The following is a 12,286-nucleotide window of genomic DNA, read 5'->3' on the forward strand; positions in this document are numbered from 1 at the left end:
AAAACAAAACAAAAAAAGAAGCCATATACCTAGCTTTGTAAAATAAAAAGAAAATAAAAGAAAGGAGAGAAAACAAAAAAAGAAAAAAGAAAGAAAGCAAGTCACATATAAAGCAATCACATTTTTAGAGGAGAAAGACAGGCTAACTAAATGTTAGCCTTCGGTCAAGAGATAATAGGTTATATTAATTGCTTCTTGATGAATTTCTAATTTGTTTACAATGATATTTTTGGCTGGGCATGGTGGCTCATGCCTGTAATCCCAGCACTTTGGGAGGCCGAGGTGGGCGGATCACCAGGTCAGGAAATCAAGACCATCCTGGCTAACATGGTGAAACCCCATCTCTAAAAAAACAAGAAAAAAAAAAAGTACAATATTTTTATTAAATATTTTATTATTATCTAAGTAATATATGCACATTTAAAAAGTCATATAAAAAGGCCTGTAATGAAAAACTGTCCTGGCCCCACCAGGTGCTCCTCAAAGGAATCTACTTTCAGGAATTTTGATTTCCTTACTCTAACATTGGCTACATATAGTTCTAAATATTCTACTCATAACTTGTATCTCTTAATTAAGTTTTTCCACTTATTATTAGATAAGATTGTGGCCACATAGTTTTCGTTTTCATTGATTTATTTATTTGACAGGGTTTTGCTCTGTCACCCAGGCTGGAATGTAGTGGCGTGATCACAGCTCACTGCAGCCTTTAAGTCTTGGGCTCAAGTGGTCCTCCTGCCTCAGCCTCCTGAGTAGCTAGGACTACAGGCGCATGCCCCCACACCCAGCTAATTTATAAATTTTTTCTAGAGACAAGGTCTCACTATGTTGTTCAGGCTGATTTCTAACTCCTGGGTCAACTGATCCTCCCTCCTCAACCTCCCAAACTGCTGGAATTACAGATGTGAGCCACCACACCCAGCCAGCCACATGGTTTTAAGTTCAGGAGCTCCAAAGAGGTATAAGGTGAAAGGTGCCCCACTCTATTCCCAGCCACGCAATTCCCCCCGCATAGGCAACCAGTGTTCTCAGTTTCTCCTCTAGAGACGTCCTATAATGGGAGTCATGCAGTTTTGCCCAAGTGTCTGGTTTATGTCACTCAGCATAACCCTCAAGGTCCATGCACGGTGTGGTCCTTGTCTTCAGCCCTTCTCCTCACTCCTGGTCTTCCATACCGCACTTTCCCCACCTCCACTTGGGCCCGGCATTCCCTGCAGGGAGCTTCTCCATTGTTTCTTCTGACATTCGCCTGGGCACGGCCAGGTGGGCTCCAGGTACTGCCCTGCCCTCGGTGCTGGCCTCTCTCCCTCGTGATGTGTGGTGGGTGTGTGCTGTCTGCAGTGTGAGCCTCCCCAGGGTGAGTCGGGATGGGCCGCTCTGCCTGTCGTCAGTGCCCCTCTCTGCAGGCACGTTGGTTGAACTTTCTCGTGCATTTTCTTCCTCTTGGCTGAGACCACTTCTGCCTCTGGCTGCCAGGTGTCTCTTACCATCATCAGAGATGGAGTTTAGGTTTCTATTCCTTGTTCTCTTTTTTGTTTTGAGGTGAATTACAGAAAAAAAATAGTGGGGAGGAGGCAAAAGATCTTTATTGTCTTTTTTTTTTTTTTTTTTTTTTGAGACGTAGTTTCACTCTTGTTACCCGGGCTGGAGTGCAATGGCGCGATCTCGGCTCACCGCAACCTCCGCCTCCTGGGTTCAGGCAATTCTCCTGCCTCAGAATCCTGAGTAGCTGGGATTACAGGCATGAGCTACCGTGCCCGGCTTAAGATCTTTATTATCTTAAAACCAAAACTGTGATTATATTTCTCTATGAATTTTATACAGGAAAAAGAAAGGACTGGCTGGGCATGGTGGCTCATGCCTATAATCCCAGCACTGTGGGAGGCTGAGGCAGGTGGATTGCTTGAGGCCAGGAATTTGAGACCAGCCTGGGAAACATAGCAAGACCATGCCTCTACAAAAAAAATTTTTTAATTACCCGGGTACGGTGGTACGCCCCTGTAGTCTCAGCAGCTTAGGAGACTGAGGTGGGAGGATCACTGAGCCCAGGGAGGTTGAGGCTGCAGTGAGCCACAATCGCACCAGGGTACTCCAGCCTGGGTGACACAGTGAGACCCTGTCTCAAAGGCGAAGGTGACTTGTTGGAGTCCTAGTTGGGGTCTTGCTTTGCTTTGTCTATATAAAGCGAAAGTTTGAAAGCAAAAAAGTTTCCTGAAGCATTACGTCTTTTCTGGCTGTTTCTGACCAGATGTATCTAGCATCTTAATGCCAGCTGAATAGAATCAAGAAATGTGTCCTCCTGCAAACACTCACCTTGGTCACAAGCAAAGCTCAGAAAATAATCATACTAATAACCTGCCCTTTTGGAAGGAGTATGGTTGGGTGGGAGACTAGTCCCAGGGTATCTGACTCTTGCTGATATACACACACACAGGGGGCCCTGTGTCACTGAAGACGGTCACAGTTTGTGGAGCAGCTGGGCTCCTCCCTGTCACTGCGTGTTCCTTTTCTCGGCTGTACCACATTTTTCTCCTTCTTCTGCTTCTTTACCAATTTTTGTTTCTCTTTAACCTCCTTTACCAACTGTTAGTCTCTGCTGATTTCTACCCACTCCAGATGCCACCTCCTGCTCCCCGCCACCTCCTTCTAGTGAGGACATTGTCCCAACTGGGCTGTGTGCCATCTGAGGACGACGTTCTGTCTTAACTGTCTCTGCATGTCTCAGAACTCAGTGCTAGTTCATGACCGGTAGTGAGCACTCAGTAAGTGCTTGTTGAAAGGGGGAAGGATGAGAATGAAACTGTATGCCTTCTAAGATCATTCTAAGATCACCAAGCCAATGGGCGTTTACTTTAACTTAGCAACAGGCTGACACCAACTCTCACCTGTATTCTTAGGGTCTGGTTGAGGTCCCTCTCCCCTTCTCTTTCTTTCACAGGACTTGCCATTTAACAGCGGATTTTATTTGTTGTTTTACTTGTACATAAAAGGAGGGGCTTCAGATTCCGTGCTTCCAATTCTTCTTATCAAGTCAAATTCCCCAGACGGGGTGGAGCATGCCGGCCTTTATCAGCGTCATGGGAAGTCCTTCAGAGCTAGGAGAACCTGCTGGAACCAGGAAGAAAAAAACCTGCTGTGGGACCAGGGTGACCTAGAAAGCTTTATCTTCTGCTGTGGCTGCATTCTGACCTTTTATGCAAATGAGAGTTCTCCAGGAAGGAATTGAAAGAGATATTCCAAACTGAGTTTGCAGGTCCAGTTGCTATTTATATTACACTGGATGTTAGCCCTCCCACCATGAGCCCAGAATTTCACCCAGGAAAGTAGAAGTATACACAGATCTTTCTTCTGAAATTTATCCAAGTGAACTCGGCTAGTTAAAAGAGCCAGAACAATGCTGTAGGCTCCATCATTTTATGGAGACTAAAACCCCCAAATAAGGAGGGTGATACAAATCTGTCTTTAGCTTTGAACAATTAGAATCAAGTGAAGTCTTTTAGTTAGAAAATTCTAGTTACACAAATATTTGAAAATAGTGTTTCAGAATTAGACTCAGGAAAACTGATGCGCTAGATAAACAGTTCTTAAGTGACAGGAATCATTATAAAGTTTGCTTGGCTCTTCCCATTTCAAAAACAAGGGCTCTTCCAAGACAGAAATGATCATGTCCTCTTTCAGGGGTTTAAATTCAGGAAAGGTCACTGTGTCCTTAGATGGAAAAAGGTGAGTTAAAGGCAGAGGCTCTCAAAGTTCACTGGCCATAAACCATTGTGAGAAATACACAGAAACATTCTCCGTATATAAAGCAAACGTTTCATAAAACCATGTTGACCTTTCCTATGTGCAGTGCTTTCTGACCTTTTCGGTTTTATTCTGTTATAATTCATTTTTAAAACTACTGGTAGTTGGCTGGACGTGGTGGCTCATGCTTGTAATCTCAGCACTTTGGGAGGCTGAGATGGGCAGATCACTGGAGGTCGGGAGTTTGAGACCAGCCTGGCCAACATAGTGAAACCCCGTCTCTACCAAAAACACAAAAATTAGCTGGGCCTGGTAGTGGGCACCTGTAATCCCAACTACTCGGGAGGCTGAGGCAGGAGAATTGCTTGAACCCAGGAGGCGATGTTGTGGTGAGCTGAGATCACACCCTTGTACTTCAGCTTGGGTGAAACAGGGAGACTCCACCTCAAAAAAAAAAGTACACTGAAAAACTCAATTCGTTGATCCCAAATGGATAGTGCCCCAGAATTTGAAAAACACTGATTAGAGAATGCATTCAAAAGAAGGTTCTGAGGCCGGGCGCTGTGGCTCAAGCCTGTACTCCCAGCACTTTGGGAGGCCGAGGAGGGTGGATCACGAGGTCAAGAGATCGAGACCATCCTGGTCAACACGGTGAAACCCCATCTCTAAAAAAACAAAAAAAAAAAAAAGTACAATATTTTTATTAAATATTTTATTATTATCTAAGTAATATATGCACATTTAAAAAGTCATATAAAAAGGCCTGTAATGAAAAACTGTCCTGGCCCCACCAGGTGCTCCTCAAAGGAATCTACTTTCAGGAATTTTGATTTCCTTACTCTAACATTGGCTACATATAGTTCTAAATATTCTACTCATAACTTGTATCTCTTAATTAAGTTTTTCCACTTATTATTAGATAAGATTGTGGCCACATAGTTTTCGTTTTCATTGATTTATTTATTTGACAGGGTTTTGCTCTGTCACCCAGGCTGGAATGTAGTGGCGTGATCACAGCTCACTGCAGCCTTTAAGTCTTGGGCTCAAGTGGTCCTCCTGCCTCAGCCTCCTGAGTAGCTAGGACTACAGGCGCATGCCCCCACACCCAGCTAATTTATAAATTTTTTCTAGAGACAAGGTCTCACTATGTTGTTCAGGCTGATTTCTAACTCCTGGGTCAACTGATCCTCCCTCCTCAACCTCCCAAACTGCTGGAATTACAGATGTGAGCCACCACACCCAGCCAGCCACATGGTTTTAAGTTCAGGAGCTCCAAAGAGGTATAAGGTGAAAGGTGCCCCACTCTATTCCCAGCCACGCAATTCCCCCCGCATAGGCAACCAGTGTTCTCAGTTTCTCCTCTAGAGACGTCCTATAATGGGAGTCATGCAGTTTTGCCCAAGTGTCTGGTTTATGTCACTCAGCATAACCCTCAAGGTCCATGCACGGTGTGGTCCTTGTCTTCAGCCCTTCTCCTCACTCCTGGTCTTCCATACCGCACTTTCCCCACCTCCACTTGGGCCCGGCATTCCCTGCAGGGAGCTTCTCCATTGTTTCTTCTGACATTCGCCTGGGCACGGCCAGGTGGGCTCCAGGTACTGCCCTGCCCTCGGTGCTGGCCTCTCTCCCTCGTGATGTGTGGTGGGTGTGTGCTGTCTGCAGTGTGAGCCTCCCCAGGGTGAGTCGGGATGGGCCGCTCTGCCTGTCGTCAGTGCCCCTCTCTGCAGGCACGTTGGTTGAACTTTCTCGTGCATTTTCTTCCTCTTGGCTGAGACCACTTCTGCCTCTGGCTGCCAGGTGTCTCTTACCATCATCAGAGATGGAGTTTAGGTTTCTATTCCTTGTTCTCTTTTTTGTTTTGAGGTGAATTACAGAAAAAAAATAGTGGGGAGGAGGCAAAAGATCTTTATTGTCTTTTTTTTTTTTTTTTTTTTTTGAGACGTAGTTTCACTCTTGTTACCCGGGCTGGAGTGCAATGGCGCGATCTCGGCTCACCGCAACCTCCGCCTCCTGGGTTCAGGCAATTCTCCTGCCTCAGAATCCTGAGTAGCTGGGATTACAGGCATGAGCTACCGTGCCCGGCTTAAGATCTTTATTATCTTAAAACCAAAACTGTGATTATATTTCTCTATGAATTTTATACAGGAAAAAGAAAGGACTGGCTGGGCANTCCTGCAGATTGGAACAGTTAACTGCGTCTGTGAAGCGACTCCACTTGAGGCTATGATTGGGGATGAGTTTTCCTCCTCAGCTAATATCTTGCTCTTAAAAGACAGTGACATTTACAAGATATGTAGCATATACAGAAACTACAGACAAATGTCCTTCAGATTACCTGAACTGTTATTATTTTCCAAATTAATCCCTGAGTTTTTAACTATTTGGCAAGCATGTAATCAGTTGGTCAGGCTCACTTAAGGATGCTGACTTTAAGTAAATGAAAATACCAGTTATTAAATGAAAAACCAATTTTTGAAAAATGTCTGTGGAAGATAATGTGCGATTAAAAAAAATTTTTATATAAATAAATATACTACAGGTTGAAGCTGAAAGCATGCTACCCTGCAAACGTAATTAAAGTTGAGAGTTAGGACTGGATCTGGGTGACTCATCTGAAATGTCACCAAGTCCAATATCCTTTCATTATTAAAGAGAACTTGCTGTGGCTTCTATTTAACAAATTTGCCTGTTTTTGTTTTCACAAACTAAATGCTGTCTTGATGCCCTCCATGCTAAAATTTATTGAATTGCTTGCAGAAGTTTCCTTAGCTTCTATATTAGTTGGCAAGGGCTGCCATAACCATATAACAGACTGGGTAGTTTAAACAACAGACATTTATTTTTCCAGGGTTCTGGAGTTTGGAAGTCCAAGGTCACGGTGCTGGCAGGGTTGGTTTCTCCTGCGGCCTCGCTTCTGGCCTTGGAGATGGCTGCCTTCTCCCGGTGTTTTCACGTGGTCTTTCCCCTCTACTAGTCTGTGTTCTAATCTCCTCTTATAAGGATACTAGTCATACGGGATTAAGACCGCCCCCCCAAATGGCCTTATGTTAACTTAGTTACCTCTATAAAGGCCTCATCTCTAAATATGGTGCAGTCAATTCTGAGGTGTACTTGGTGTTCAAACTTCAACCTAGGAATTTTGGGAGGATGCCGTTCAAACCCTAGCAGGCTCAGTAAAGTTCGTTTCTATCATGGTCGCAGGCTGTGAGGAGCAAAAAGACCACTGCAGTGCTTGACCCTCTGCCAGGTTTCTAAATGGCATGGTTTTTTTTTTCCACCCTAGGGAGAACAAACGCCGACGTGATGACCGCCCTGTCCCAGGGCTACAGGATGCCCCGCGTGGAGAACTGCCCAGATGAGCTCTATGACATTATGAAAATGTGCTGGAAAGAAAAGGCAGAAGAGAGACCAACATTTGATTACTTACAGAGCGTGCTGGATGATTTCTACACGGCCACGGAAGGGCAGTACCAGCAGCAGCCTTAGAGTGCAGGGAGACCCGTCCGTTCCACAGGGGTGGCCACCACATTTAGAGAGGAAAAGTAACTATCACTGGTTGCACTTATTATTTCATGTGCCGGGATTATCTGTGGTGCCTGGATCCTGAAATAGAGACTCAATTACTCAGGAAGAACACCCTCTCAATGGGAAAGTATTCTGTACTCTTAAATGGATGCTCTACCCAGCTGCAGCGTGGCCTTGGCCTCAGCCGCTGGTAATCTCGCTCTGCTGGACATCTGAGTGCAGCCTTTTGAGAAGAAAACACCTGTTCTCTCCAAAAATGTACCCAACTAGCTGTATGTTTACAATTGGACATATGACTCAAAGTTTCAGAGACCACGGCAATCAATCCCCAATAATAGCAGAACTACGTCATTTATAAAGCTAAAATAACCAGATGCATAGCATGACGTTTCTTTGTATTTTCTCTCTGCTTTGGCTTACTTGCTAAAAAAAAATTACTAATCCAACCTGTTAGATTTTGCAGGTAAAGTCAGCAGCTTACAAATGTCTTTCCCAGATTTCAATGTTTTTTTTTTTTTCCCTATCTCCCAAAATCTGAGACTGTTAAACATTTTTCTTCCATGAACACTGCTCAGACCTGCTAGACATTCCACATGAGTGGCATGCACATCTCTCTCTCCTCCAGCAGGAGGAGCCCATGAGCACACACAGCTGCCGTGCATTGCAATGTGCACCCGCCTGAACCACCGGCCTCACCTGGACCTCCCGGGAAAGGGAGAAGAGCCTCAGAAACTGCTCTGTTGTTTAGAAGGAATCTTTTTAAGGGTCCAGCTTTTTCATTTCCACAATTTCCTATATCCAGATTTGTTTTGACAATGTAGTTTGGAAGAACTAAGATTCTAATCTCTGAAGAACCTTACAGGGCCTTCTAAAACATAAGAGTTTCCTTTGTTGCTTCAAAGATTTGAACATTATTTTAAAGATCAAGTATTAATTTTAGATGTACTTTAGAAAGTTAAAGTGCCACATTTGGGGCTATTTTTGTGATTCATCAATCTTTTCTAAATTGTGTAGCCTGTGTATGAGACTATTTATCCCCAAGGATATAAGGAACATAAGTGACTCCGAGGCTCTAATGAGCCATGGCCACAGGAAGTTCAAGCGGTTTTGTTTACTAAATTTTTCTCCTGTAAGCTTTGAATGGAAACGTCTATATCACATCCTGTGTTTCACTTATGCTTTTGTGTATATACCTAATATTTCTATTTTTTGATTTTATTTTAATACACCTCGTCCAATAACATCTCATGCTTTTTGTGTTTACATTTTCAGCTGTGGTCAGGGTAAAAATTGGTCATCAGCTGGGGGCGGGATGGTTGGAAATGATTCCACAGAGCTTCATGCTTTCAACTTGAGCAAGTTCTACCTCGATCTTTGAGCATTTCTGATTCGAGAGCTGAGGCATTGATCACCTCAACGCCTGAACATCTGTGTATGGGGGCCAGATGGAATTTGTTTTCAAACAGGCTTAACAAGCATCATTAAAATTTCATTCTGTGTGTTTTGTTTAGGCTTGAGGTGCTTAGAAGATGGGATAAAATATTCCACTTTAAATTTTAACTTCGTTTCCTATGTGATTTTTTAAAACCTGCTTTCTAAAATATTCTAAAATTATTGATTCACAAGTGCCATGTTCACAAAGATAGAATATTATCATTACATAATGTCTGCACAGCTGGTCCCTTGATTCACAGTGGTAAGTTTCCTGTGTACACCCCCCTGCTCACATTTTATTTCAGAACCACACATATTACCCAATATGTTACTTGGAGAGGAACTATAAAGAATCCCTAAGCAAAAAGAATTCTCTAGAAAATGACTAAAGGTTTTTTTTTTTTAGCATAACAAATTTATTTAAAGAAAATTATTAAATTCATCTTCACCTTGTTTCTCCCAGTTCCTCTTCTTCTTGCAGTTTTCCACTTGACTTTCCCTCTCAATCAAGCGTGTGATCCTTCCCTCCATGTGGGCCCTTCACCAGCTCGGGCCTCACCTCTGGTGTCTGGCGTGCCTAGAAGCCACATGTTCCCTTGATGGACCGCACACACAGTCTCAATTTTTATTTTTTATTTTTTCAAGATGGAGTCTCGCTCTGTTGCCCAGGCCAGAGTGCAGTGGCACAGTCTTGGCTCACTGCAACCTCCGCCTCCCGGGTTCAAGCAATTCTCCTGCCTCAGTCTCCCAAGTAGCTGCAATTACAGGCACCTGCCACCACACCTGGCTAATTTTTGTTTTTTTTAGTAAAGATGGGGTTTCACCATGTTGGTCAGGCTGGTCTCAAACTCCCAACCTCGTGATCCACCCGCCTCGGCCTCCCAAAGTGCTGGGATTACAGGGAGCCACTGCACCCGGCCGTGCACACGTAGTCTCTTTCCTTAGCTATACGTTTCCAGCCTCCCATGACAGACAGGCATAATGGGGGACTGAGTAGGTGTTTGTAGCATTTTAGGGTCTACAATGGTGTGCAGAATGGCTCATGTCATCACACCCCAGGCTATTATAGAGAACTGGAAAGATAGAATGCATACTCCCCCCCCCAAGATTCTGACTTAGCTGTTGTGCAGTGGGGAATGTATGTCAGTCTATTCTAAAAGCTTCCCCAGTCAACTAGGCACAATGGCTCACGCCTGTAATCTCAGCATTTTGGGAGGTGAAGGCAGGAGGATCACTTCAGCTCAGGAGTTAGACACCAGTCTGAGCAACATAGCAAGTCCTTGTCTCTAAAAAAAATTTTTTTTTTTTTTTTGAGACGAAGTTTCACTCTTGTTACCCAGGCTGGAGTGCAATGGCACGATCTCGGTTCACTGCAACCTCCGCCTCCTGGGTTCAAGCAATTCTCCTGCCTCAGCCTCCTGAGTAGCTGGGACTACAGGTGCATGCCACCATGCCCAGCTAATTTTTTTGTATTTTTAGTAGAGACGGGGTTTCACCTTGTTGACCAGGATGGTCTCGATCTCTTGACCTTGTGATCCACCCACCTCGGCCTCCCAAAGTGCTGGGATTATAGGCGTGAGCCACTGCACCCGGCCAATTTTTTTAATTAGCTAAGTATGGTGGCACACACCTGTGGTTCCCAGCTACTCGGGAGGCTGAGGTAGGAGGATTGCTTGAGCCCAGGAAGTCAAGGCTGCAGTGAGCCATGATTTCGAGACTACACTCCAGCCTGGATAACAGAGTGAGACCCTGCGTCAAAAAAACAAAAACAAAAAAAGCCCTTCCCTGGTGAATATAATGTATGCTCAGTCTTGAGAGTCACTCCTTGGTTTGACCCATGTTATAAAATAACGGCACAAAAGAAGCCCAGCCTTCTTTTTCCTCAGATGGTTTCATTTCCCAAGGGGGAGAGGAAGAGAAGGAAGGAGGAAAAAATGTGCCTTCCTTCCTGGTGAACATGAAGCTCACTGAACCTGAAGGAGACTCACAGGCTAGATACCGCTGTCCTTAGTAGAAGGGGTCATGTGGGGCTTCGTGATTCCTCCAAGCATGCCTCCCTAGGTTCTGCAGAATCCCCTTCCAGAAAGTGCTTCTGATGAGCAACTGGGAACATGAACTGTCCAAGCCCCCTTCTAGGGGAAATTCATTGCCACAGAGGCCAGCAGCTCTGGCTGTCCCGAGGGTGTATAAAAGGATAATAAAGGAAGGGAATTACATTTCGCTGCCTATGCTGGGGATAGATCAAGGGCTCCGAAAGCATCATAAGTGTAAACTCGTTTCCAAGTCAGCCTGTGGTGGGATCTGCCTTCTCTCTCTTTTTCTTTTTTTTTTTAGACGGAATCTCACTGTCAGGCAGACTGGAGTTTTAGTGGCAGGATCTCGGCTCACTGAAACCTCCGCCTCCCAGTTGAAGCGATTCTCCTGCCTCAGCCTCCCTAGTAGCTGGGACTGCAGACACACACCACCACACCTGGCTAGTTTTTGTATTTTTAGTAGGATGGGGTTTCACCATGTTAGCCAGGCTGGTCTCGAACTCCTGACCTCAGGCAGTCGGCCTGCCTTGGCTTCCCAAAGTGCTGGGATTACAGGCATGAGCCACCGCACCCAGCCAGTCTGCTTTCTCTTTATTCCTCTTCCTCTCACAAACTTTATCCAGGGGCGGTAGCGGTTAAAAGGACCCAGTTCTGCAACCTCACCTTCTGTTACCTTCAAATGAATTAAATGCTGTTTCTAGGGGTCGCTCCCAACTCTTCTGTCACTACCAGGTTCCACAGCGGATTCTCGGATGTCTCCTGCTTCCTCAGTCAAGAACACCTCTCAGATGAGATCTCACCGCCCACCTTTCCTCAGAGCATCTTGCTTTATTTTCCACTTCTGCCTGGTGGAAGGGAGATGACATTTTAACTCTATGCATGTTTTAGATTAAGTCTTGCTGTTCTTCCTGTTGGAAATGGTAATTATAAACATACATAGATACCATGCATGCACTCTTTACTCAGTGCCCTCTTGTGGTTTGGTAAAGTAATAAAACTTATCTCTAGCTCAGACAGCAGCCCTGGAAGATCGGGACAATGCTATCATGATTTCACAGCTGAGAGATAAGGAGCATTTGAAGCCATAGAAGGAATAGATGGCTTCACTTCATGGTGTTTCCTTGTGAAATAAAACCAATGAAACACCTTTGTGTAGGATCTCCCTGACTCAGCCGAGTGTTCTGAGTAGTCAAGGGTATTACTTACAAGATGCACTATTTGAGCCCACACTGATGGGGGGAGAAAATTCTCCCTAAGTAATTTTATTTGGAAAGAAAAGTCATGCAAGAATTTAACTTACCATTCACACTTTTAAAGACAATTTGTAGAGACTACACTTCAGAATAAAATGATTTGAGCAGGTGTGGTGCTTCACAACTAGAATACCTATAAAAGTTTGAGACCAACCACGCCAACACCCTGAGACCCTGTTTCTATAATTAAAAAAAAAAAATTTGCAAGTTTCAATAACATTTATGTTCCATTTCATAACATGAAGATGTACTAAAACTGCTAAAAATTTTATCCCCCAAATTTTTTTTTTTTTTTTTTTT

At 44.3% G+C, this 12,286-nt stretch overlaps 1 protein-coding gene across 2 annotated transcripts in view; it reads left to right on the forward strand.

Moving 5' to 3' along the window:
• The window catches only part of LYN (LYN proto-oncogene, Src family tyrosine kinase), a 141,930-nt gene extending 133,416 nt beyond the window's left edge, over positions 1-8,514 (forward strand). For both annotated transcript variants that reach the window (XM_017531818.2, XM_017531819.2), the window contains exon 13: positions 7,025-8,514. In XM_017531818.2, coding sequence (XP_017387307.1) covers positions 7,025-7,227 — 203 coding nt within the window. In that variant the 3' untranslated portion in view covers positions 7,228-8,514. The remainder of the gene's footprint in view (positions 1-7,024) is intronic.
• Positions 8,515-12,286: the final 3,772 nt, after the last annotated feature.

Source organism: Cebus imitator, unplaced genomic scaffold (assembly GCF_001604975.1).
Source record: "Cebus imitator isolate Cc_AM_T3 unplaced genomic scaffold, Cebus_imitator-1.0 Scaffold73, whole genome shotgun sequence".
NCBI classification, from domain to species: Eukaryota; Metazoa; Chordata; class Mammalia; order Primates; family Cebidae; genus Cebus; species Cebus imitator.